The sequence below is a fragment of the Sceloporus occidentalis genome, unplaced genomic scaffold, assembly GCF_023333645.1.
Source record: "Sceloporus occidentalis isolate IW3139 unplaced genomic scaffold, rSceOcc1.0.p SCAF_1, whole genome shotgun sequence".
NCBI lineage: Eukaryota > Metazoa > Chordata > Lepidosauria > Squamata > Phrynosomatidae > Sceloporus > Sceloporus occidentalis.
In genome coordinates this window covers 83,778,387-83,806,180 of record NW_028316981.1, presented here as the reverse complement: position 1 = coordinate 83,806,180, position 27,794 = coordinate 83,778,387, and the positions used below count along the sequence as shown (strand labels likewise).

The window sequence follows — 27,794 nt, the reverse complement described above, 5'->3', positions numbered from 1 at the left end:
GGAACAAATGTATTAGAAGCCTTCCCTTCTTTTTTTTTAAAAAAACAGAAAAATGTGAAAATCAAAGTAAATGTTTTATAACATGAACAAATAGTTAGGAATATTTAATCTTTTACAACTGTTTTTTCAAACGCTACATTTAAAATGTATGTTTCAGATATTACTGTTGGATCATACTCTGATACAGAATCATAGCATACTTGTATACAACATACAGCTAGATTCAATCTTACTTATTCTTACAAACATTTAACAGTCCCATTTATATGGGTTTGAAATATGCAGTCTTCTTGCACAGGAAAACCATAAAATGGTTCTGTAAACATTAAATAACGGTTTTCAGCATAAATATAAACTGAATTCTGAAACAACTATACTTTATTTTTTCAAAAAAAAAAAAAAATTAAAGCAAAGGCCAAATTTTAAAATCTGAAAACTTTCCCTTCTGAAGAATGTGTGTGTTTGCACTAAAGGGAAGATATGCAAACAGAAAAATTTAATTACTAAAAAAATAACTAGATTAAAAAGAAAATCCCACCATATCACCTAGGAGTATTCAGCTGAATCTTCTTTAGTTAGGAAAGTGAAGTCTCTCCATCATAATGGTATGTAATCCTAATGCCGTTGATGACTATTTTTACAAGACTAGGTTTAGGGAAAGCTAGTGTGTAATTTATGAATTTTTTATTGTGTCTGGTATCATGCTGGCACCATGTATGTTGCATATATGCTGTCTTTATAAATTGTAACATTTCTGTGCAATCTTGCAAAACTGAATTTGCAGTGCAGATTGATCAGCTATGTTTGATCAGTACAGTATTACAGGTGCATCAGTAATATTGGCTCTGGAAATGTTACTTGAAACATGAAACAAACTGCACAATCATACAAGCTGCCTTGACGCCTTAAATAAGGTGTAATAAATAACATATAGTTCCTACAACAATGCATTATACTGGAAAATCTCCCATGTCATAAAAACTAGAATTTTTTCATCTTCTTGACCACACTCACTAAAATGATGTTATATGACCAACATGTTTATTTTATGTTTTTTAAAAAAGTATGCTAGATACGGTCATTTGTTTTTTAAAAAATTACAGATCTCTCAAAACCTTCCCTTCTTCCTCATCATCGCTATCTGTCACATTTACTTGCTGTACACTGGAGGGTGTGGATGGGGTTGCAGTAAAAACATTCTCAAGGGCCCCAATGTCCAGTTGTGGCATTGGATTTAAATATTCTTCTTCAGTTTGACTATGACTGCTGTAATAGGATGTCCCTTCCAAGCTCTCACAGCTATGAGAGTCTTCACTGTGCGTGTGCTCATCAGGGTATTCTCTAAAAGGATAGTCTCTGTTCAGAGCCGAAAACATTGCCTCATGCTTTTGATATTGGTCTTCATAGAAGCCTAGGCACTCAGGCATGGAGCTGGGGAAGTTCCCATAGCCAAATGGAGGACGGCTGTATGGACATGTGCTGCAGCAAGACAAAGAGGTGTTACATCAAGGCTTTTGACATAGGAATGAAATATAACAAGTACAGTCTGTCGTTAAATCTAGGAATAAGTTGCACTAATACAGACTCAATTTAGTCATGATCACAAGTCATAAAAGAAATATCTAAATAAAAAACTGTAAAACAAAAAACAGTCAGAAGAATATGGCAGTGTGTCATTACTGTCGTATACAGTGGACCCTTGTTATACGCTGGGGTTTGGTTCCAAGATCCTCCGTGTATAACAAAATCCGTGTATGCTCAAGTCCCATTAAATATAATGACAGCAAAATGGTGTCCTTTATAAAAAATGGAAAATCAAGGTAAATTTATACTTTTTGGGGACATTTTCAAACCGTGTATGCTTAAATCCGTGTATAAAAAATCCGTGTATAAGAAGGGCCGACTGTACAACATCTAAGTCAGAAGAATCTAACAGCCAGTCTGGTTTAGCTGAAAACCAGTGGCAAGACTATTCACCCACCTGGCCACCAGCTACAGACTCTTTTATTTAATAAATAATGCAATGCCTTCAAGGTAGTTCACACAATACAAAACAGCTAAAAATAAAATAAACAAAATCAAAGTCTACAAAGTCTACATCTGAACATCAGCCTCCATATAACTAAGTGGGTTTGTATTTTTTTAAAATATGAGATGTATTCAAAGGACACATAAAAATGAACACTGAATGGACCTGTCACAGCTTTCTAGAAAATATTCCATAAAATGAATGCCACTATAAGAAATCCCTATTTCCTCATAATGTCTGGCTTTATCTCTGTAGACAAGATTGATCTAATAATACAAGTTCCAGAGAACTAGCTATATTAGGGTGCTTCCAGCAGAAGATTCCTGCGGCACCAACTAACAAACATTGTACGGCTTCCTAAATCCTTAGGAGACTTGTGCAAAAATAAAAAGATAGATGTAGTGATGGAGAAACATGAGATGCATAGAAGTGGAAGATGTGTGCATTTGATACCATCTACAAATGAGACAGGACAAGTTCATTAAAAAAAACACTAGCCATCAGAAAATATTCTTACTCTTGTGGCAAGAGCAACAAAGACATCTTATAAGTCCATCTTATAGGCTGACAAATTTCTTATGGCACTTCTATGACAGCCACTGTGTTACAGTGCTTTGAGTGGTGTACCATGACTCTGGAGTCCAGGGTTTGAATTCCTGCTCAGCCATGATAACTCATTGGGTGACCTTGGGCAAATCACACTCTTTCAGCCTCAGAGGAAGATAAAGGCAACCCCCATCTGAACAAATCTTGCCAAGAAAACCCTGTAATAGGTTCACCTTAGGTTCGCCATAAGTTGAAGGCACAACAATAATTCACTTATATATACTTGAGTCCACTTCATCAGATGAAGCATTAGATGAAGCAGGCTCCAGTTCATGAGCAGGAAAAATATGAAAGAAAGTCATTCCAGGAGAGGAATTCCAAAGGAAGAAAACAGAATGGGCTGCAGCGGGATACCAGAAATCAGTCAGATTCAAGACAGACTGTTTTTTGCTGGTAGATGTTTGCAAGTCCTTTATGCAAGATACATATAGCTACATACCTATCTTCATTTCTGAATATATGTAAATAATTGTATTACCTTGAAGGGAAATAATGGGGTCCAGGTAAAAAGTAAGGGTGATGAAACGAGAATCGAGGAGGAGCTCCAAACAGAGTAGCTGGATGACCAATGGGAGGAGGCTGATAGACATGGGGATGTGGAATGGGGGGTGCTTGAGGAATGGGTCCATTTCTAGAACAAGAAGAAACACCTGAGTACTCCTTAGGGGGCTGACTATTTGATAGACTGTATCTGGAATGTGTGGTGATAGTACTGTTCAGGTTCCTGCTTGCACTCTCTATGGAAACCTGGATAGGTCTCTTTATAGAGCAATTGGTTCCTGAAGACACACGGTGAGCTTCCGTTGGTGAGGGTGTAGCAAAACGTGGAGACTGAAGCACTGGACGAATAGGAAGGTTTCCAGTTGGGGCAGCCAGAGGTGGTGTGCTTCCCACATTTGGTTGGAACAGCGTAATAGGGCCTGGATGCTGAGCAGAAGGAGCTGGCAACTGGATAGTAGAAGGGGCTTCACCTTTAGAGAAGAAAAATAATCAGATAAAGTGAGAAGTCCCCATTTACCATACATTTTATTTCATTCTTTGTTGGCACAAAATATTAATTTCTAAAATAAATTTGCAAACATACATTTTAACATACTAAAAACATAGTTTATCTTTTTGGAAGTTCATTGTTTGTTCTTCTATTAATCAATCTTTTCTTACTAGAAGATAAGATTTCCAGTGTGATCTTGGTGGTTACTACATTTTTGTTTCAGGTGGCCAGAATCAGAGAGCAGCTAACTTCTGTATAAGGGGGAAATGTCTGAAATATGCTCTGTCTGGAAATTCAGAATGTAATAGGATCTTATTACATTCTATCCCACTCCCACAACTGTATAAATAAGCTTTATACCTGAGGCCTTAATACCATCAGTACTGCATTCATGAAATCCCATGCAAAAATAAAAACCAGTTAGTCTTTTAAAAAAAGAAATAAGTTCTGTCGGTATGAATTGATTGTTTCTTGTGCATTTAATTTATTTAATACAATTGGCCCTCCATATCCATGGATTTTTTATCCACGTATTCAATCATCCATGGCTTGAAAATATTATTTCTATCTATATCAAAGTGCAAAGCTTGATTTTGCCATTTTATATAAAGAAAACCATTTTATTACACCACTATATTTTGTTATTCATGGGGGGGTCCTGGAACAATATTCCAGTGGATACCAAAGTCCACTTTATGTTGTAAATTTGATTTTATTGGGTCTGTGGAATGTAATAAAGAACTAATTGATATTAATCTGTATTTGTAACCTAATTTGGAATAAAACTGTTATCGTGATTGTTGTTATATTTAATTATATATTACGTTTTTCCAGTCTGAGACTCAAAGCAGCTTATAATAGTTAAAATCGACATAGTCAAAAATTCAGTATCCAAAAATTAAGAATTAAACTATCAAAAAAATTGAAACCAGTTAAAAATTGAAACCAGTTAAAACAACAGAAACAAAACAAATTAAAGGCAAGTAGATTATGTTAGGTCTATTTCCCCTTAAAAAAATTATAAAGGTCTTTCAAAATAAACAGATCTTCACCTGCCCACTGAAAGACAGCAAGGAGTTAGCCAGTCTAAACTCTCCAAGAAGGGAGTTACAGAGTCTGGGAGCAGCTACAGAGAAGGGTGTACACGTGGAGGTGGTAGGGCAGAAAGAAGGGCCTGCACAGAAGATCTCAAAACATGGGTAGATTCATATAGGAGAATACTGTGGTTCAGATAACCTGGACCTAAGCTGTATGAAGCCAACCCAAGGGGTCATTCCCACTACTATTTAATCCTAACCACCATTCAGGCTATATGACCTTAGTTCCAACTTGAAATAGATCCTAATCCTTATTTGATTGATTTCAGTGGTGATAAAGCAGGGCAAATGCAAAAAACCCCGATCTTTCCTGAGACTACTTTCAAAGTGGTTCTTTTGGAAAGAATCGATTCCGAAGAGTGTTCAGCAAGTGGGAACTACAGATTGGAATCGATTCTTTCTGAAGGGGGAGGGACGAATGGCAGAGGGGATTGGGAGATGTCACACACATCCCGTGCTGCCTTTTTGTTTGTTTTTTAAATAAAAGTTAATCGATAAATTGATAGTTTGATTTGGCAATTACTTGCAAAGGCAAGTAATCATTCTATCGATTTTGCGACCAATTTATGTAAAAAAGGCACACCTATTTGCCTTGCCTTCCTCTCATCTTCCTCCTCCTTTTCCTTTTTCTCATGACCCTTGCCCTTCCTTGGCTCCTCCTCCTCCTCCTCCTCTCCACTCCATTCCCTGGCCTTCCAGGGGAATAATTCCCCACCTTTCAGGAGTCTGGATGGGCCCCTGCCATGGCATGGCAAAGGTCTGGATGGGACCCCTGGGGATTCCCCTCCCCTCTGCCATGCCTGGGTCGAACAATCCAGACATGGCAGGGGCCTGGATGGGACCCCTGGGGGTCCCCCTCCTCTCTGCCATGTCTGGGTTGAGAGATCCAGACATGGCAGGGGTCTACCCCCCTGCCACTGATGACTTTTAAGTCCGGGTTGCTGCTTACATCACAATGATTGACACGTCTTTTGCTGTGGGGCAGCTAGTGGGAATGACAACCAAGCCACAAATAGAACTGATTTCATAGGGGGGAGGAAAAAAACCCTGGCTGCAAACAACTGAGAGTGGGCAGTTCCGTTCCTCCTCAGCTGCCAGGACACTAGGGACTGTAGTAAAATCCTACCATTGCACTAATGTCCCAGGCAAGCAAAAATGATACTCAAGGTCTTACAATAAAGGCTTTTGCCAGAGATGGAGTAAAGAATGCCAGACATCAAAAGTGGACTCAGAAAAGGAAGAGGCGCTAGATATCATACTGCAAATATATGTTGCATATAATGGAGTACATAAAAGAATTTCATAATAAACTCAGGGAAGTGTTTGACTGTGTATATCATGGTAAACTATGGATCACTCTAAAAGAAATGGGAATGCCACATTTGGTTGTCTTGATGCATAATCTATATGCTGCACAAAAGGCCACTTCAGGACAAGGAAGTCATGGTCATGAGTTTGCAAAGGTCTCTTGGAGGGCTTTCGTTCAAATGATCTCCATATGCCAAAGCACATAACAACAACAGCAACAGTCTGTATTATACTAGCATTTTGTAAGAATCATACTATATCATGATGAACTATAATGAAATAATAATCTTTTATAACAGTTTTGTGATATCCCTTACCATTTTCAAACCAGAAAACCCAAATTGTAGCTGGTTTTGGAAACTACCTCCTCACAAGAAGAGCAGCCTGTTTCTTGGTTTTCTTTAGTATCACAGCTACCTACTCCAACCTAATATCCCAAATATCAGTAAATGTTATTTCATGGGTTAGCATGATCAAGAGGAATCTTTTTTTGATGCATCATCACTATAAATTTCTACAAGCCTATATCCAATAAAGATCAGAATGCAAAGTGATAGCATTGAACTGTGAGACAAAGTCTCCCAGGCACCATTTTTGGCAAGTCTCCCAGTTTCCCACCTGTAAAGCAAGAATTCTTTTCTATTAAATCAAATTCCAACATTTTGCCCAGCTCTCCTCTATGTTACAATGTAGCCCTATGATCAAAGCTTCTTCCAGACAGTGATTTATTTTGGTATCGGTATAACTGACTCACTCACATTTTACAGCTAACACAGAGTCGTTATCCAGCTGTGCCTCTCATATATATATTTTTTGCAGTGTTGTTTCCATTATTTTTCTTAGTGGAAAATATCAATGTGGAATGCACTTGATTCTGCACCCTCAGACACTCCACTAGACAATTTTATATATGGCAACATGTTGGAATTTTCAATTAAGTCAGAAAAAAACCCAGATTAAGGCACTCAGTGGAAGATTTTTATCTGCCTGGATGAGAAGTAAAACTACTGAAATACTTTTCTAGCTATCATTTTAAAAAATATTAGAACAGTGAAATAAAATGTATATGAAGAGCTTTAAATCATTATAACCTTTCTGTTCACTGCTATTTTAGTAAAAAGACTAATAGTAGTGATCAGGCAGGTGCTTTTTTAAAAATTAGTTTTGTGTTTGTGTGTGTATTCAAGTCGCCTGTTGACTTATCATGACCCCATGAATTTCATGGGGTTTTCTTAGGCAAGGGTACTCAGGTGGTTTTCCCTATTCTTTCCTCTGAAATATAGCCTTCAGCACCTAGTATTCATTAGTAGTCTTCCATCCAAGATTAACCAGAGCAGACTTTGCTTAGCTTCCAAGATCAGACAGAGACAGAATCTGGTGGAAAGGGTGGAATAAAAAGCTTTATAGCATTATAGGGCTCTTCAGCATTATAATTAATTTAATTAAGTAGTGTTTCTCTATTTTAATTTGCTTTTAAAATAAAGCTGACATTGTTTTTCGTCTGACTTTAAAAAATCTAATTAGTGATAACATTTGTGCCTACAGCAAAGTGTAATGAATGCATGCTGAACTATGATATGTTAATCGGCCTCTCATTAATCATAGCAGAAATTCAAGGCGGAGGGGGGGAGGTGTCAGAAAAATCCAGGAATTAACCAAAAAAATTAAAATCCATTCAATTTTTTCAAAGAAAATTTGAAAAAGTATACAATATATTTTATATTAGAATTATAAATAAAACATTACAGACAAAGATTTTATATATTTACTTTTCCCACATTACTGCTAAAAACTATTAGTAGATATTCTTCTGGGAAGCCTGATGTGAAATATCTCACAATTTTGCAATACCTAGTCATGGTGTGTTTTCTCAGAGCTTTTTATGGGAATGAACCTTTTATATCTGCTTAGCACTATGGAGGACTGGAGGAGACAAAATAACTTTCTTTGCTTTACTAATGTTGGTGGTTTATTCTGTTTGTATTGGGGTTGCTTTTTGGGTTGCTCCTCATAAAATAGTAAAACCACAAAAGTGCCTTAGAGTTTAGGTGTTTCTTACAGTTCATATTAAGTCCATGCATGACAAAAAATGAAACAGTAAGTTTAACATTTTATTATTTTTAGATAAACCACTGTGGTTGTCATTAACAACTGCCCTCAGTTCAACCCCAACTCATGGTGACCCTATGGATGAGACATCTCCAAGGCCTCCTGTCCTCCACTGCTCTGTTCAGGTCCTGAGTGTTCAGACTCATTGCCTCCCTGATTAGGTCCAACCCTCTAGCACTGTGGTTCTCAACTTTCCTAATGCCACAACCCTTTAATACAGTTCCTCATGTTGTGGTGACCCCCAACCATACAATTATTTTCATTGGTACATGCAAATATGTGTTTTCAGTTGGTCTTAGGCGACCCCTGTGAAAGGGTAGTTCATCTAGTATATGGGCTCTCTCTCTCTCTCTCTCTCCCCTCTACCTTTCCTAGCTTTATTGCCTTTTCCAATGATTCATGCCTTTTCATGATGTGTCCAAAGTACAGCAGCCTGAATGTAGTCATTCTGGCTTCCAGGGAATGTTCAGGCTTGATCTGAACCCATTTGTTTGTCTTCTTGGCCATCCATGGTATCCTCAGCACTCTTCTCCAGCACAACATCTCAAATGAGTTTATTTTCTTTATGTGAGCTTTCTTCACTATCCAGCTCTCACACCAGGTACATGATGATGGGGAATACAACGGTCTGGACTATTTGCACTTTAGTGTTTAGAGTTATGTCTTTAAATTTTAGGACCTTGTCCACTTCTTTCATAACTACTCTTCCCAAACCTAGCCTCATACTTTTACTATATTAAACAAGATGATTTGGTGCCAAACCAACTTATTAATGGTGCATTGTACATTCCTAAAGCAACAAAGTTACTTTCAATATGCTATGGGTTTTTTTCATTTTTTCTGAAAATTCCAATGTTTCCATATCCTCAACTGCCCCCCCCCCCCCCCAGCTTTTCCATGGCTTCAAAATTTCTGGAGTTTAGTCACTTCTTTGTTGCCCCATGTCAAAAACCACATCACTTAAAAATGACAGAAGAGTAGTACTGCTAAAGCTACTGATGTGAATGAAAAATAAAATGCACACTATTCCCATCAATAGAATGGACATACAGTTGTAATTCTGCTTGTTGCTCACAACAGCAGAAGAATGCTTTATTACAGCAATTATTCATTAGCTACCTGGAAGCATCCCAAGAAATGGGACTCATGGCCTGTAAAGGTGGAAACAGGATGCCTGGCTATACCCACATGACCAGGTACTTCCATCCAATATCACAGGCTGCAATGGGGGCCTTCTGAGAAGATGTGGCACTGGAGGATGGTAAGGGACACATAGGGTTTTGTCCTTCCTATCACAATGGAGTGTCCATGGAATTCTGTGGCAAATACTGGGTCTTTTTGACCTGTACAAAGGCTCCACTGGACAAAGATTAGTTCCGGACTGTAGGACTGGCATCCAGACTGGCCAATCCTGACCTGAATCTATTGACCTGAATTGTCCATGTAGGATGACACAAGGCCAGGGGGAGCACAGGCCTTTTGGCTCATGCATACAGAGATAGTTGAGGGAAGAGGGATACTACATCTGGCAAGAGCCACTGTCTTGATTTGCCTATGTAGCTTTGAAGGGAGAATTATTCAAGATAGAAGGAACACCTTGATGTGGCAGTTCCTGAAGGTTCTTGCTTTTTCTGACAGGAAAAGAGATGGAAAAGAGATGGAGTTAGCTTAGCTGTAAGGTAATGCCTCAAGGTGCATGAAGACAATATGTCTTTGATGAAGCCTTTGAAATGTAGCTGGGTTCAGGAGACACTGGCAGAATACACAGACTGTAAAAGCTTCTAGGTGATGATAAAGAACCTTTACCTCTTTCTTGGGGCCTAAAGACCATATTCAATCTAGGGAAACAGTGACACTATAGCTATAGCAAAGCAGGAATGCCCCTCTCCTTTCTTCTGCATGCGGTCCATAAGGGATAAGGAAATGGAGAGTGGTGATCAGAAAAAGAATAAAAAAGATCTTCGCTTATAAACCTGACAGTGCATTAATAAAAACAAGAATTAGGGTGCATCTTCACTGTAGAAATAATACAGTATAACACCACTTTAACTAACATGGCTCCATCCTACAGAATCTTGTGATTTGTGGTTTTGTGAGGCACCAGCACTCTTTGGCAGAGAAAGGTAAACACCTTGTGAAACTATAAATCACCAAGTTCTATAGGATGGAAAAGAAAAACAATAAAAAAGATCTTTACTTATTGACCAGTATAAGATTTGGGGTACATCTACACTGTAGAAATAATGCAGTTTGACACCACTTTAACTGCCATGACTGCCCCCTATGGAATCCTGGGATTTGTACTTGTACTTGAAGTCTTGTCAAACTGAATTACTTATATAGTGTAGATGGACCCATTGTTTTAACTATTAGTGATGAATGGGTCCTCCATTCATCTGAGGACTTCAAAGAGTTAAAGGTTGGGGGGAAAACTGCATGCTAATGAGGGTTTACATCATATTCTAAAGAGGTTTACATCACCACTGATATAATGCCATTTGACTAATCAGTTGGGCATTGCCTGGAACTTTGAGATATTTCCAAACAAAGGTTTTTAAAAGGACTTTCTCACCATGTGGTTTTGAGCCTTCCCTTTGTCTGCCTGTTCAGCTGTTGGGCAGTGTGCCCAGGAACAGGCCTAAGGAGATGGTCAAGCTGGACATTGAGTCCAAGCTCCCAGCATCCAGAAACATCAAGGATTACAAAGCCAATCTGAAGCCTGGTACACACGAGCCAAAAGCACCATGTCAGCGCCAAAATTGGGGTTGCACAGCGTGCGGCAACCACACGCTCTGCAACCCTAATATGTATGGACGACACCATCTTTACATGGAGCTGTCCATCAGTGGCGTGTGTCGATGACATCACATGCGCGTCACGTCCAAACAGCATGGCTCATGCATGATGTCTCCGCACCGCCCCAGGCAGCTTATGGTGGCCTGGCGGTGTTGCTGCAAGGAGCTCCAAAATGAAGCTCCTTTGGGGGAGTGCATCGTTCCCGCGGCAACTGCACAGCCGTGGGAACAATCCTGAGGAGAAAGGGGCCACCCCTTTCTCCTCTTTAGCACCAGGGTGTCCAGGGGCATGATGTCCTAACAACACCCTTTTCTCTGGCTAAAGAGAAGTGGCATTTTGCCGCTTCTCTGTAGCCCAGAAAAATGCCAGATTGGGGCTGCAGGGCTGCCAGTGAGGCTGCCCTGGCCCCAATCCAGCATGAAAAGGAGCAGCTTCAGGCCGCCCCTTTGGGGTGGTATATACTGCCCCTGAGACTGGGAGTAGTTAGAAATGTATTAGCTAGAGCGATTAGGCCTTTTTGGTTTATTTTCTTGGCTTGGCTGAAATGACTGAATTCTATAACTTGCATGTATCTGTGCCTGTAAGACAAGGGGGTGGGGTCTTACATGTAGGGTTATCTTTTGCTCTTCCTGTGTTCTATAATTCCTTAGTCAGAATAAAGCTTTTCTTTAAAAAATATCTTGCTTCTTCTTATACTCCTACATGCGCCTTGACTTGGTCAGAGGGCTTGCCTAAGGTTGGCAAGGGGGAAAAGAACACTATAAATCCCTAGCAAAGTCCTGATGTGTTGCTAGGAGGGAGGGTCAGGTAATTCATCAGGTGGTGGTATCTTGGCCTAGATTGTCTCAAAGAGTTCACTTCAGCTCTGTAGGAGTGGGAAGTAGGATTCAGAAGACCGTGGGAACTAATGATCTTCTGTGTGCAAAGAGACAGAACGGGGTTGCAGTGTTTGATTCTGAACCCAGAGACCATCACACTACCACAAAGTATATTTTGCACTATTTTAACAAGTATATTCATATGTGATTATGCAGTTGACATGGTATGGGTATATGTTATCTCACAATATTTACCACTGGATTCTATTATATATTTAGCTGGCAGTGTTTGATTGTTTTTAGCATTCGTACTTGATCATACTCACTATAAGCACAGAGACACTGAAATTTTATAGTTGCTATTATCTAAAGAACTTAAACTATTGAATGAACTCACAGACTGGGTGTCCAATGCTGTTCTGTACGTTGGGTATGACCACAGAGTAGGTGGGTGATCGAAAAGGGTAAATGGTAGTTGGATTTGTAGTAATAATATTCTGAGATGTTCCAGTGAAGACAGTAGAGGCTGTCATTGGACTACTAGCAATGATATTTTGAGTAGTGCCAGAGAATACAGTGGATACCGTCAAAGGGAACCTTTTCCTTTTGCCTGGACGTGGTTGGTAAACCCAGCCTGTGGGAATATAGAAGAACATGTTTACTGGTTTATTGCTATCTAAAAAAAAAAAACCCCACTCACATAATTATGCATATTTAATCATGAAATCCAATAAAAATTTAATTATAAGACAAAGATATGGAATTGTGAACCTTCTCTTTCCACAGATTTGGGTTAAAATATGAAGATTATGTTTGTAAATGATCAATTTACTAATTGCAGCATGTTTAGGAAGGCTTGCAGGCTCTCAGAAAGAGAAGACTTTTCTACATACAGCTCCCCACTTTGCATTTTAATACACATTAGTTGCATCACTATGTTGTTGAATATTACAAAATTATTGCAAAGGGAGTACCCAGTTTTACTATCAATGTGGTATTACCAGTTTTTTTTTATTGCTGTGCAAAGTTTGTCTGAATCTGTACTTTTTATTTCTACAAATAAACTCTGTTTTAATCATCCCCTTCAAATTAAAGTGACAAAACACAATTTAGAAAATGCTGTGCTTTTTATATATGTTAAATTAAGACCCTGGGCATCAATATATGTGTAGCTAGTTATTAAGGATTGAATTCCTGCTTTATCCTGCTCACCCCAAGTCTGTACTGGAGGGTCAGGGGGACACTATAGAACAGATATGGGGGCATACAGAGTGCTTTAAGGAGCAGAAAGGCAACATGTGTGAATAGAAATATACACTCATCTAATATTGGATTAATCCACAGAAATATAAGCCTAAGAAAACTATGAGCCCAAACAGACAGGCCAAAATACAGCTGCTTTGGATCACTTAGGAGGTATGCTTTTTAAATGATGCGTGCTTCCTAAGAGGACAGAAGCCACGCCAAAGCCACGCTCCAGTCCTAAGGACTGGAGTACAGCTTTGGCACAGCTTCTGGTCTCTTAAAATGCGTGTGTCTTTTAAACAGCATAACTCCAAAGTGACCGAAGCAGCTTTATTTTGGCCCAAAGGGAGAAGCATGGGACAAAAACTGTGGGAAATGCTAGCAAAAACAAATAGCTGGCCTAAGATTTAGTATAGCAAAACTTTTACTGCTTACTCATTTTGTATTAGATAAAGTTTATTTTACCCATTGTTACTTTCAGCTGATTAATTTTAAATAACATCAGAGGAAGAAGAAACACATATCTACAGAACAGATGAGCAAACTGTTCCCACACAGGAATTATTGCTGTATCCCTGATACCTTAATATCCCCAGTTGAAACACTGAAAAACACTACTGCAACCAATATTATCTATGTCTGGTTGCAGCTATATATATGGTTAAATATTTTTAATTATTATAATGTTACCCTTCATTCTGTAAAATTTTGTCTGATCAACAGATGAATGCAGTTTGAAATGGGCTGGCTCTTAGTATCATTTGCTTAAATAAATCTGTCCCTTTACTCAATTGTTGTTTTCTGCCTTTAAGTCATTTCTGATTTGTCGTGATCCTAAGGTGAATCTATTACAGGGATTTCTTGGTAAGATTTGTTCAGTATGCCTTTGCTTCTCTCTCAGGTTGAGAGGAGGTCACCTCATAGGATTCCCTGTCTGAGGGATTCAAACCCTGGTCTCCAGAGTTGTGGTCCAGTGCTCAAACCACTACACCACACTGGTACTAAGAGCTAAGTTGCAGTAAGGCAAATGTGCAGAATCCACATATCCAGTAAAAAGAATTGTCATATAATTTCTTAAAGCAGCTCCTTCCAAAGTACTGCCAAAGTGATTTTACAATCTTCAGATCCTAAGAAGAGTCGGGGAGAGGGATTTTTATCGGTGTGCAGGTGTGTGGCAAAACTGGTATATTTACAGAACTGTGTGTCATTGTACATGGATATTATTTTGTTTCCTCTGCATCTTCTGTTACCATATTTGTTACTTGAACATCATTTTTCAGTTCATGATCCTATTTCATGTTCTACCATTACAAATAGATGTTGAGAGACATTTTAAAACGTGTGTCTATTTTATACCAGGAAATTCTTCTCTGTGTTTTTCTTTAATCTTTTGAGCTTCATCATAATAAGGTTTCTTCTGTTCTTCTGTGAGTTTATTCCACTCCAGTCCAAGCTGAACACTTATCTCTGCATTATTAGCAGCAGGGTTAGCTTTGGCTAAAGCTGGCCGGTGAATTCTTGCCCAAACCATGAATGCATTCATAGGACGCTTGACATGACCATCTCTGTCTTTGCTAAATGGAGTATCTGGTATGCCTACAATGAATAAATACAGATTAATGGACAAGAAGCATAGTTACTGATATCCTGGATAATACAGTTCATACTCAAAAGTAATGTGTATGTGAATAACATTGGTCTCATTAAATATGAACTACAGAATTGAAAATCCAGAATCCAAGCAACCATGAACTATATGAATTCACAGACGCTTTTAACTTATTTTGCCTGAAAAGCAACTCTTGAATACCACATCCTGAACCACTTTTAAAACTGAAGAATGTTGCAATTGTGTGTCTGTGTGTGTGTGTCATGGTGTGTGTTTGTGTCAGCTGCTTAAAAATATCAAAAAGTTTCTGAACTATTTCAAGGTTCTTGCATGAGCTTCTTTGACCCCAACTAGACAAAATATTAAAAGAACAGCAATTAGATGTTCTGTTCTGACCTTCTTTACAAGCAAGCATAGCTCACCCCATCTGACACACATTGATCAGAGCGGCAGCATTACAGAAAGGTAAACTTAAATCTTTTTTAACCCAGATTTTCTTGTGCAACTCTTCCCGCATTCCAGAAGCTGCTTCATTAACTGTGTCACAAACCTAAAAGTGTTTAATCAGAAATGTATCCTTCTGTGTTCAGTGGAATTTATTCCCAAGGATTACATGCAAAATTTCTGAAATGGGAATTCTTTTTTAAAAAATATTGCATAGATAGAAGATGTGATCGAAGCTAGTTTGGTCCAGTTAGTGGATTTGACACAAATACAGGTGAGTGCAACTAGCTTATTGGGAGTGCTTCTTGATCCATCGCTTCACATGACAAATCAGGTGAATGCGACGGTCAAGACGAGCGCCTGTTATCAGTTTCAGCTGATACGCCAGCTGTGCCCTTTCCTGGAACCAGGGCCCCTTGAAACTGTAGTACATGCACTTAACCTCAAGATTTTTTCCCCAATGCACTCTACATGGGGCTATCCTTGTGCCTAGTCCAAAAACTGCAACTGGTACAGAATATGGCAGCCAGGTTGATTACTGGAATATCAAGGAGTGACCACATAACACCAATATTAAAGTCACTCCATATGCTGCCTATTAGTTTTTGGGCACAGTACAAGGTGTTGGTTATCACCTTTAAAGCCCTACGTGGCTTGGACCCAATTTATTTAAGGGATTGCCTACTTCCATGTAATCCGCCTGTGCCCTCAGGTCCTCTGGGAGGAATTTACTCCAGCCTATAAAAACCAGATTGACTACGACCTCCCAAAGGACATTCTCTGCAACTGCTCCCAGCCTGTGGAATGGCCTGTCAGATGAGATCCATCAAATTACCAACCTAGACAGCTTCAAGAAAGCTATCAAGACTGATGTCTTCCGGCAGGCCTTCCCAGAATTAACTACTCGGCCATGTAATGTCTCTGTCCACCATTATTGTTTTAATTGTTTTATGTATTATGTAATTTCAATCCTAAATTGTTTAATTCTTTTTTAAGGGGGGATACTATGTATATATTGCTGCATCATTTTTAACACGTTAAGGTGCTTTGATTGTTTTAACAAAAAGCAGGATACAAATAAAAGTTTTATTTATTTATTTTTATTTATTATTATTGGAGGAGCTGCTTGGTGTAGAAAGTGGCAAGGGAGTTGCTATATCGAGACCCTTCTGAATGGGCATGGGTGCAATGGGGAGGAGTAAGAAGTGGGGTCTCCAAAAATTAGATAAAGGGGTCTTCTGTGAGTGGAGCCCTCCTACCTACAAAAGGTAGACTGTGTATCCAACCCAATCTGGATTTGAACTCCCAAAGGGTTTCCTGCCCTTGCAAGCTTGTGAATAACACTGGAAAATATGATGGTGACTTTGGAAAAACATGGTTATATCTAGCAGTAGTTGAGATCTCGCTCAGGGTGCCATTCTCTGACAACATCTTGGCACAAGGCACAAACAATAATTAAACAAAGATACATTAGCTTCAAAGACAATTAATACAAGTTGAACAACACAATATAATGAAAAATGTTCCCACCGTAGCTCTTTTTCAATTAATCCTTGCCTCATCTAATTGGTGAAATTTTACTATTGTAAGGATTATGGCTCAACTGTAATATGCACTGATTTTGGGACTCTCCTTCCACACTAATCACAACTAATTGTCCTTACTTTAAATACTGGTTTCTTTCTATTTCATACACACACATGGCAGTATGTTTACAGTTATGGTAAGCAGATTATTATGCAAGTCTTGCATACTGCAGACAACTGAAGATTAAACGTATTTGTGCTCTGTGCCCAGATAAACAACACATGCCCTAAGTAATCTCTTGTCAATGAGGAATGAGACACTGGATAGGGGAACATAAAACAGTTTTTCTCCACAATCCAACTGTGATCCCTTTACTTCCCTTCCAGAGGATAAATACAACCACTTACCATACAAGAGAAGGTAAAGGGGTATACTTGAGGACTTCACTGAGACTAAACCTACTTTCTGATGATATTGATTTTAAAAGCCACAGCTCCATCTTGTGTCATGTTTCTTGGTTACACAAGTTATATTTCCATGGAAACATCCTCTGATAGTGCCCAAAGATCCTCAGTTCTTGTACATAAAGCAGGGGATTGGAATCATGTGCTCCTCCAATTGTTGCTGAACTACAAGTCCCAACATTCCTCACCACTAGCCCTGCTGACAAAAGCAGGTAGATTCTCACACTGACATTAAGGGGAGACACTGCAAGATTAAGGTTGCAATTGCATGGATACTTACCTGACAGTAAGCTCCATTTAACAAACTGGATTTATTTGAGGAAATATGTAGATGATTGGGTTGTTAAGCTGCAGTCCTGCATATGCTTGGGAGTAAGGGGCTATACATTAGCCTAGCTGGATCGGGGCTGTGGCTACCACATGCCATGGCCCCAATCCAGCCTTTCTAGGGTGCCAAAAGGAGCCACAAAAGGCAGCTCCTTTTTTTGCCCTGGAAAGGGTGCCACTTGAAGGTGCTCCTTTGATGCTGCATCATATGGACTCAGCGCCACAGGAGCACCATGATGCTGCGCACCATGTGGAGCGGAGCATGGTGTCACGGCACCCTGGGGGCAGAGTCGGGGCATGAGTCATGTAGACACAATGCCCAGACTCTGCCCCCTGGCCAGCCTTAATGGGCGGTCTCAACAGCCCCTAAGTGTCACTCATTAAACTCATTCACTCTCTAAACAGGACTCCAATCCAATATAGGCTCCTGCTGATGGAAGGGGAATGGGAGACAATTTTCCTCTTTCCCCTTACACTTTCTGGCACAGGATAGTTCTTTAGCCATCTGGAACACATTTTCAGAGAGCACAGCAGGCTATGGAAAAGAAGCTAATTTGTGAAAATACGCCTCCCCCTCACCTCTCAGCAGAGGGATCCTTTCGGCAAACTAGGATCTAAGTTAGGATCTAGCCTTAGTGTTACATTTGAGTCTGGCATGGTATATTTGCAAAATTTCATTTTCAAATAAAGATAGAACATACAGTTCAAAAAACAAACATTCCTACACAAGGAAGCAAGTATTATGCAAAGAGGATATCTCCAGATGTTCTTGAACTATAACTCTAATCAATGCTAGCCAGTGCAAAGGATTCTGAGAATTGCATTCCAACAATATGTGGAAGCAGCACTTTGCTCCTCTGTAACATAATATGTTTTGTACACATGTCTGCTCAGAAGTAAGAGTATTTCGAGGCAAGTATAAACTGCAGCCTCAAAGATTTTATTTGAGATATAATTACTGTCAGCCATTCTGAGGATCCCATAGGAATAAAAAGGAAGAATGCAAACATTTGTATAAATATATGAAAACAGGTTGCTTATATGTAATTGTGTTTCTTCAAGTGGTCGCTTGTATCCTCACACAATGGGTTTTGTACCTATACAGAAATTCATTCAGAAACCTCTACATCCGAGTAGCTTTGGCAGGAAACCATATGCTTCCCCACATCATTAATTCTCCAGCCTGCCAAGCTACTCTTCTCTCAGTTTCCAGTTTGCTGAAAGAAAAGAATATTGCGACCGGGGGGGGGGGGGGGAGGTAGAGCGAGTTGCAGGATGGCACAGATTACCACTCAAAGAACCACATTTACAGTGAAGCAACCTTTTCTTCTTCGTAACGGTCCCTAGGTTTCATACAATGGGTGGCTGAAAAGCTTACCATTAGGCTTACCATCAGAGGTGGGGCTAGTCATACACATAGAGATTGTAACAATGTGACAAAACCCTGCAATATCTCATGTCTTAGGAAAGTTGATGGCTGAGACAACAGTTTCAGGCCAGGAAACATCACCAAGAAAGGCTGCAGACATGGCAACAAATATGGTGGAATGAGCCTTGACTGAAGTTGGAAGAGGATTTTTTTTTTTTAAAGAGTGTACACCAGGTAAATAGTCTGTATCAACCACTTTGAGATCCTCTGGAAAGAAGCATAGTAGCCTTTCTTTGCACCACCATAAGAGATGAACAACTGTGTGGTTTGGTGAAAAAGAGTCATTTGTTTAATTAAAAGGTGAATAATTTATGAACATTCAACATATGCAAAGATCTTTCCAGATTCACCAAAGGTTCAAAAAATACTGGTAAGACTCTGTTCTGATTAATATAGTCCATGCAGAGTTCAAGGCAAACAGGTAATCACTCATGAAACATGGCACCAACATAGCTTTCTCCTAAAGAAAAGGCTGGTTGTCAGCCACACTTGTCTAGAGGAGATGCTGGATTATTTATAGCTCACTTGGGTCTCTCAGGTGCTCCCTAATTGCAGTGTGATTCCTATAAACTGCATTTGCATCTTTCTCTGTCTTGATGTCTCTCCACAGGGGCAGAGGTATTTGGAAGTCTGTCTCTTCCTCTGAGGGTGGTGGCTGCTGGGAACTCTTCCTGTGGTTGCATAAGTGCCTGCCCCTGCCCTTGGACAATATTGAGGGTACTTCCTATTTGTTTTGGTAGCAAAAAGAGCTGTAGTTTGCACTCTGCCCACCTGACCATGATGAAGCTGATAACCCAACTGAAGATATCCATTTGTGATGGTGGTATGTAAAGTGATTCAAAGAATCAGTGACATTATCTGTTCTGGCAAGATGAATCATCACAGGATGGATGCTCCTGGCAACACACCAGTTCCAGAGATTCATGGGGAGATCTAAGAGGAGTGCAGAGTGAATGCCACTTTATGTAAAATATCTTCACAGTATTGTTGGATGCAACCCAAACCATTTTGCCAGAGAGAGGACAAAAAAAAAAAAAAAAAAAAAAAGCTGAAAAGCTTTGATGACTGTGAGAAGCTCTAAAGCAATGATGTTAAACACTTCTCTGGGAGCCAGTGGCCCCACATGGTCCTGTCCTTGTGCTCCCTAGTCTGGAAGAGACACATCAGTGATTAGAATTATGAAGGGATCAAGAAATCAGAATAGCATCCCGAGAGCAGACTAGAGATAAGAAGCCACTATCTGCAGGAAGTGCAAACATAAGAGCACAGTCTGAATCTCCAATTTTGACCAATGTGATGCAGACTGAAGCCACTTGGAAACCATGACTGAAGAAACTGTAACCTAATGAGATACATCACAGCAGTAAAGGCTGCCATTAACCATAGCAGTTGCTGAATTTGTGGTGCAGATGGTCAACCAACTCAAAGAAGATGGTGCATGTGTCTTTGTGGAGCAAGAGGTCTCTCTAGTGGCAAGAAAGCTGTCCCAGAGGTGGAGGTCAGAATGGTCCCTAGAAAGGCTGTATATTTTGTGGGCTCCAGAACTGATTTATTTGCATTCACTTAAGGCCAAGATCATGAAGAAGAGATAGAGTACAATGAATGCCGTAATGTAAATTTATCTGGGAAGAAGCCACCAACAGCAAATTGTCCAAATATGGGCATATTTGAATCCTTGTGTGTCCTGAGAAAGATGACTTACCCAAGAATCACTGGTAATGTTCTGCCAGGTGCTGTTTTAGTGGTAAAGCTTAGAAGCTTGAGACTGAAAGAGGCTTTGAACAGAAAAGAGATGCTGTGGTGGGTACTTGGGAGCAGAGTCAAAGGCAAGACTTGTGTGAAAATGAAGACTGTTTAGTGAAGCTGAAGTGCTGTGAAGGAGAGGAACAGAGCTTGCATTGATGCTGTGATCCAGATGGGTAGGATGATGTACAAGTAGATTGGCAAGGAGACTTGGAGCACTGGAAAGTAGAAGATTGTTACTTCCAAAATTGATGCTATGATTTCAGCTGCCATTGTTGGAAGCCAAATACCATCTTCTTAGCAGTCAAATGGCCTTAAAAAGATTATTCATCGTCTTATCTGTTTCAGCATTAAACATGTGGCATCATTATTTCTTGTAGAAATGAATTCCTTCATTTTAAAACAAGCTGTATGAAGTACCTTCTTCTATTTATCATTAATTCACTACCAAGCACTTAGACAGTGCAGCCCCCTCCCTCCCACAGGCAAACCAGTGGAATCTCTCAATTTACTCTCACTGATTTGGGGAAGATAAAAAAGGATCAAACGATGGGTGCTACCCTGTGCTCCTTGGAGGAACCAAGTAGGGTGTAAATACGGCAAATGAATTTTAGTGGATGAATCCCAAGGTCTGATAGCAAAGGAGAAAAAATGATCAACAGTCACAATTTCCATGTGGCTCAAAATTATATAACCACTAACTATGCCTTACTTTAGCTACCTTGTGCTATGCAATGTCCTTAAAAATGGCTATAGAATAATATTCCTATGCTGGCGTTTGTTCCAGCCTCACCACTACCTTGGAGCTGGATGGATGTCAGTAGGGAAAGGAAGGAAGGCTTTGTTTGTCTGTTGACATAATTAGACACACAGATTCCATGCAAGTGAAGGTATTGTGGATCTGAAGTTCCAGTACTGGTGCCAGTTCTCAGCTGACAAACAGTATCATCCACACAAAATTGTAAGGATTGTAAGGGACCATGAAAGTCATTCTGTCCTAACATCTTAAAAATTAGCATACTAGGACTGCATCTGCACTGCAGAAATAGTGCAGTTTGATACTGCTTTAACTGCCATGGTTCAATGCTATGGAATTCTGGGATTTGTAGCTTTCTGAGTTATTTAGCCTTCTCTCTCTAAGAGCTCTGGTGCCACAACAAATTACAAATCCCAGAGTTCCATAACATGAAGCCATGACAGTTAAAGTGGTGTCAAACTGCATTATTCCTGCAGTGCAGATGAGCCTGCATCAGACCAAGAAGTCTGTTGCTGTAGTTCTCAGGGTTTCGTGTTATTTATAAAACTCAAACAATGTTTTTCTTGCCCTGGGCTGTTTTCTAGCAATTTCCAGCACCAGCTGCAACATTTTATCCTCACCCTCAAGTGGATTTCGTTCCAAGACACATTGGAACAATGTATTCCTTTCTTTTCCTTTCTTTCTTCTAATTCTTTTTAGAGTTACCGTATAATTGTTCACCAGTGAAATAGCACTCTAGCGCTGTAATTCACAGATATTTTAAGCTGTTTTTACAGTTTGTATTTTAACTGCGTAACTTGCTTAATTTTGTATAGTTTATATTTTATGACGTTTAGACTATATGCCATTGGCTGGTTATATGCTATTTTGATGATGCCTGTAATGTGCCATGCAAATTTATGGTGCTATATAAGTAAACATGAATAATAATAATAATAAATTAAAAAACATTTGTGTTTTCAGTTACTGGGGCCACCTCAGTAAATCATTGCTGGATTTTGTTTTACTTTCTTAAAGAGAGCCCTATTGCATATTGAAGCAGTTATTACAAACCACCTCTGCCCAGCCAGAAATGAAGGAGCAGATGTGGAGGGAGAACAGCTAGCAAAACCCATGAGCTACATTGGGAGAACTCATAGTTTTTTAAACCAATATGGAAAGAATTTAAGGGGAAGGGTATGGCACTTTGTAAACAGTGCAGCCCCCTCCCTCCCAAACATGGGAGGTCCCTACAGTTGACATCTTTGCAATGCGTCCAGCTATAAGAAAATAGCTGGACCCATCCTTACTGATCTCATCACTCTCCAACACTGAAATGGCCACAATGGAAAAAGCATGCACTTTTTACAAGGTGGGTTTCAGAGGGTATCATTGGGAGACATAGCACTGGACATGTGGCTATGTGATATATGTTCTGTCCCCTCAAGTAGGAGCTTGGCTTTCATGTATTTAAGCACATTCACTAAAATCCTACTGAATTCAATAGCAGTAATTTCTGTAGTGTGTTTATTGTATTCAGTGTATTGAACTGTTTGTTCATTATTCAAAATCAACAGGTTCCTAAATCATTTATCTAAAATATGACTGCTAAAATGACATTTTAAAGAAAAATGGTATCCTGAAACTTACTTCCTATCCAAATTTAAGCTTGACAACTAACACATTTTACGGTACTTCAAAGGTCCAAAACACACTGCAGAAATATTCCAGTTTGAGACTGCTTTAACTGCCCTGGCTCAGTGCTAGGGAATCCTGGAAATTGTAGTTTATTGTGGCACCAGAGCTCTCTGACAGGAGAAGGCTAAATGTCTCACAAAAGTACAGCCCCTAGAATTCCCTAGCATTGAGCCAGGAAAGTTAAAGCGGTCTCAAACAGGACTATTTCTGCAGTGTGCTTTGGACAGAAGACTAGAATATAAGAACTGCAAACGTCAGCTTCTAATAATCTATGAAGTGCATATGACCTCAGTTTTAGTAGTAATAACCTGAACAGATCCATTGAATCAACAGCATTTGATTTATCACCAGTAAACCACTAATTCAATGGGTTTACTCTAGATGGGCCTATCAGTAGGATTTCCTTCATGGCCACCTCAATGGAAGAATCAATCTGTAGTGAGGGTACAGCTGAAAAGCATTAGGCACATTTCCAAAGCTTTCTGTGGCATCTCAACTTGGCAAGCCTGAAACTGTATTCATTTTTCTGTGCAATCTTGGAAAATTACTCAAGGGATCACTCTTTACTCCACTGGTGTGCTCCATGAATTTCAAGAAGGTTATATTAGATAGATGGTTGAGGTTTCCAACTTGTAAATAACTATGTTAGGCTGCATCCACACTGCACTGTACCCTCTTTAACTTTCCTGGTTCAATACTAGAGAATTCTGGGGACTGTTGTTTTGTGAGACATTTAGCCTTCTCTGTCAGAGAGTTCTGGTGCCACAATAAACTTAAATTCCCTAGCACTGAGCCATGGTAGTTAAAGTGGTCTCAAACTGGATTATTTCTGCAGTGCATTATGGACCTTAGTTCCTTTAATCAGCAATTGGACTTAATTCAATTGAAAGGCATAGCCAGGCTCTTGTTTCCAGCAACAAATTCCAAATAAATAAATAAAATCCCAGTCTTACAGCACTATATATCGTCAATGTGGATGTAGGGTTTAGAATGCTGGTCTTTCAACAGTGTTGTTGTTTTAATTCATATTCACCAATGAATTGCACTGTGTGATCTCTTTTCAACCCAATCTACCCAACAGACACATTACAAGGATAAAGCTGTATGCAAACCTTCCCTGGATCCTACTGTACTAGAAAATTACAGGCCAGTCTCCAATCTTCCGTTTTTGGGCATGGTGCTGGAGTGTGTGGTGGCTTCCCAACTCTCAGTATTCCTGGATGAGATGGATTACCTAGATCCATGGCAGTTTGGTTTTAGGCCTGGCTATGGGACAGAAACAGCTTTGGTCACCTTGGTGGATGACCTAGGCAGGAAACTGGACAAAGGGAGTGTGTCCCTGTTGGTTTTGCTGGACTTCTCAGTGGCTTTCGATAGCATCAATCATGGTATCCTTCTGAGTTGCTTCTCTGGGATGGGGCATGGAGGCACTGTTCTACACTGGCTCTGTTCTTTCCTGGAGGGGCCCTCTCAGAAGATGGTGCTGGGGGATACCTGTTCAACTCCTTGGCCATTGGCCCGTGGGGTCCCTCAGGGCTCAGTCCTGTCCCCTATGCTTTTTAACATTTACATGAAACTGCTGGGAAAGGTTGTCGGAGTACTGAAGGTGTCACCTGTATGCAGATGATACTCAGTTCTATCACTCCTTTCCACAAGGAAGCTGTTTCTGTCCTAAACCAGTATCTGGCTGCTGTAATGGACTGGATGAGGGCAAACAAATTGACGCTTAATCCAGACAAGACAGAGGTGCTCCTGGTCAGTTGAAAGACAGATCCAGGAATAGGGATTCAGCCTGTTTTAAATGAGATTACACTCTCCCTGAAAACTCAGGTTTGTAGTTTGGGGGTACTTTTGGATTCAGCGCTGAGCCTGGAAGCCCAGGTATCACCAGTGACCAGGAGTGTTTTTGTTCAGTTAAAACATATGTGCCAACTGTGCCTGTTCCTGGAGAAGTCAGACCTGGCCACTGTGGTACGTGCCTTGGTTACATCCCATTGGGATTACTGTAATGTGCTCTACCTGGGGCTGCCTTTGAAAAGTGCTCAGAAAGTTCAGCTGGTCCAAAGAGCTGCAGCCAGGTTGTCAAGTGGAGTTGGCTACAGGGAGCATGCAACTCCCTTGTTGCAACAGCTCTATTGGCTGCCAGACCGTCTCTAGGCACAATTTAAAGATCTGGTTTTGACCTATAAAGTCCGACATGGCTTGGGTTGATGGACTGTATCTCCTTTTACGAGCCCACCAGAGTACTGAGATGATCGGGAGAGGCCCTTCTCTCTGTCCCACTATCCTCTCAGGTGTGTTTGGTGGGAACAAGAGAGAGGGCCTTCTCAGTAGCTGCTCCCAAGCTTTGGAACTCCCTCCCCAGGGAGGCCAGGATGGCTCCACCCCTGCTGTCCTTCAGACATTCTTGTGCAGGCAGGCCTTTGCAAACTGATAAGGGCTGGGAATGTTGTGCTAATTAAATTTTAGGGTTTGTATTTTTAATATATTCTATTTTAACTCATAACTATTTTAACTTTTAAAATTGTTTGTTTTATAAATTTTATATTTATACATTTTAATGTATTGTTTTTCAGTTGTATTGTTTCAAACCTATTGTTTGCCACCTTGATATTGGGAGAAAGGTGAGATATAAGAAAATAATAATAATAATAACAATAACAATAATAGTATGGGTGGATGGGTGCTTGTACACTGTCCCAGTTTTCTTGGTGGGAGAGAAATGTAGAAGTTCACATGTTTATTGTGTATTAACCTTTAGGAACTGACAGTGTGGGCTCTATGCCACGAAACGTGGTGTCACAATTAAGAGCTAATCTTTAAGGTACCACAACACTGTTTTTTCTTTCCTAAATGGTTTGAGAAGCCCAATTCATCTCTGTTCCTCATGTGTAAATGCAGTTATAAAAAACGAAGTGGTGACATGTCTGTGCCAATAACAGGAAACTCTAGTTAAGACCATTTTAAAAATTGAAAGACATAGTCATGTTAGTCTGTGGAATCAGTACGTAGAGAGATCTTGCAGCACCTTTGAGAGTGACTGAAAGAAATTGGCAGCAAGAGCTTTCGTAGACTATAGGGCCTGAACAGACAAAATAAAGCTGCTTCAGGTCACTTTGAAGGTATGCTGTTTAAATGACACTCACATCTTAAGAGGCCAGAAGCTGTACCAAGGTTGCACTCCAGTCCTTAGGACATGAACATGGCTTTGGTGTGGCTTCTGGCCTCTTAGGACGCACGCATCATTTAAACAGCATACCTCCAAAGTGACCTGAAGCAGCTTTATTTTGGCCTAAAGTCTACTTTCTCAGATGCATGTGAGGAAGCAGACTTTAGTCTAGGAAAGCTCACGCTGCCCATTTCTTTCTTCCAGTGAATCTCAAAGGTGCTGCAAGATCTCTCTACATACTGTTTTAAAAGTTGTAGGTGTGGTTTGGTGTGACCTTCATAACCTTTCCCTGCCAACTGTTATCCATGAGCTGTCATTAACTGCATGAATTTTAGTGATATTGTATCTTCCATATTTAAAGGAAAGATGACGATGGGGTATAGCATGGGGTGGGCCATGGATGGCTCTTCTAGATGTTGCTGGTCTGCACCTCTTGGCATCCCTCCATGTTCCCTGAGGCTGATGGGAGTTGCAGTCCAGCAGCATCTGGAGGGCCAGATGTGAAGGCATACCAAGGCTGGAGAAATACTCTGATCTGGCACCGCTTTAACTCTTTGTCTGGCTCTTTGCTATGGAATTCTGGGAGTTGGAGTTTGTTGTGGAGAGGAGGGAAGGAGGATGCCAACAAACTCCAGCTCCCAGAATTCCATAGCCTTGAGCCAGACAAAGAGTTAAAGCCCTGACAAACCGAGTTATTTCTCCAGTGTGGATGCAGCCTTAGGCACAGCTCCTGAAGAGCCAAAGGTGGCCAAACCTCTCTGGTGCTACTCTAATACCTGCGTCTGAGGGCAGCACTGTGAGAGGCACGTCTTTGGTCTCGATTTTCACAGAGGGCTCCAGCAAGGACTGCATTTTGAGGGGCACCTGTGCCACTTTGGTGACTCTTATCAGCTCGGAGGGAGGAGGCCCCTGGAACTGGATCCTGGCCCCTGGAGGGACCGGGTGGAGGGCCAGGGGGATCTTCAGCTCCTGAGGCGGAGGAGGAGGATGCAGAGGCTGGGTCAGAGGGGCCTCTTTGCTGAGGGCAGCTGGGCCATTGGAGGGTGGCTGAGGCTTGTTGGAGACCACCTCCACCTCCTCCTCTTCCTCACAGTCCTCCTCCAGCTCCATTTTGATGTCCTTGGCATCACAGTGCTCCTCCTTCACCCTGCCTTCCTCCTCCTCCTCCTCTTCTTCTTCCTCCTTCTTGACCTCCTCAGGCTCTTGGGCTCTGGCTTCCCTGGCCTCCTCCTTCCCTCCTCTCCGGTTCTGGATCCCTCTGTGCTCCCCCCTTTTCTTCCTGCCGAGGGAGAGCTCCTCCTGGGCCCTCAGGGGCAGCCCATTGCCCTTGGCAGCCTTCCCCTCCTGGCAGCCTTCCCAGAGCCTGGCAGTGCCGCCTTCTGCCGCCAGAGGGGGCTGTTTCTGCTCCTTGCGCCAGGCGTTGGTTTTGGTCGGGCTCCAGAGGGAGCCCTGGCCCTGGAGGAGGAGGAGGTGGGGGTGGTGGTGATGGTCCAGGCGGGGCGGATGGCCGGGGCCGCCCTCTTCTCCTCCAGGCTCCTCCTCTTCCTTAGGCTTCTCCTTTTCCATGCTGCGGCGCCTGGGATAATGGCCGGATTGTGAGCTCAGCTCGCTCTCCTCTGTGACCGCCCGTTTGTTTCCTGCGGTTGGTC

At 40.8% G+C, this 27,794-nt stretch overlaps 1 protein-coding gene across 2 annotated transcripts; it reads right to left on the bottom strand.

The window, feature by feature from the left end:
• Positions 1 to 27,794, bottom strand: SOX30 (SRY-box transcription factor 30). Of its 2 annotated transcripts, none has more exons than XM_089527749.1 (5): positions 26,922 to 27,794; positions 14,356 to 14,595; positions 12,152 to 12,388; positions 3,114 to 3,606; positions 1 to 1,479 (listed from the first exon to the last, which is right to left on the bottom strand). In XM_089527749.1, the coding sequence occupies exons 1-5, from the start codon at positions 27,709 to 27,711 to the stop codon at positions 1,098 to 1,100; spliced, it is 2,142 nt and encodes a 713-aa protein (XP_089383875.1). In that variant the 5' UTR covers positions 27,712 to 27,794; the 3' UTR covers positions 1 to 1,097. The 2 variants fall into 2 exon arrangements, with proteins under 2 accessions (XP_089383875.1, XP_089383880.1); XM_089527754.1 differs by having other exon boundaries at positions 1,311 to 1,479; positions 3,286 to 3,606.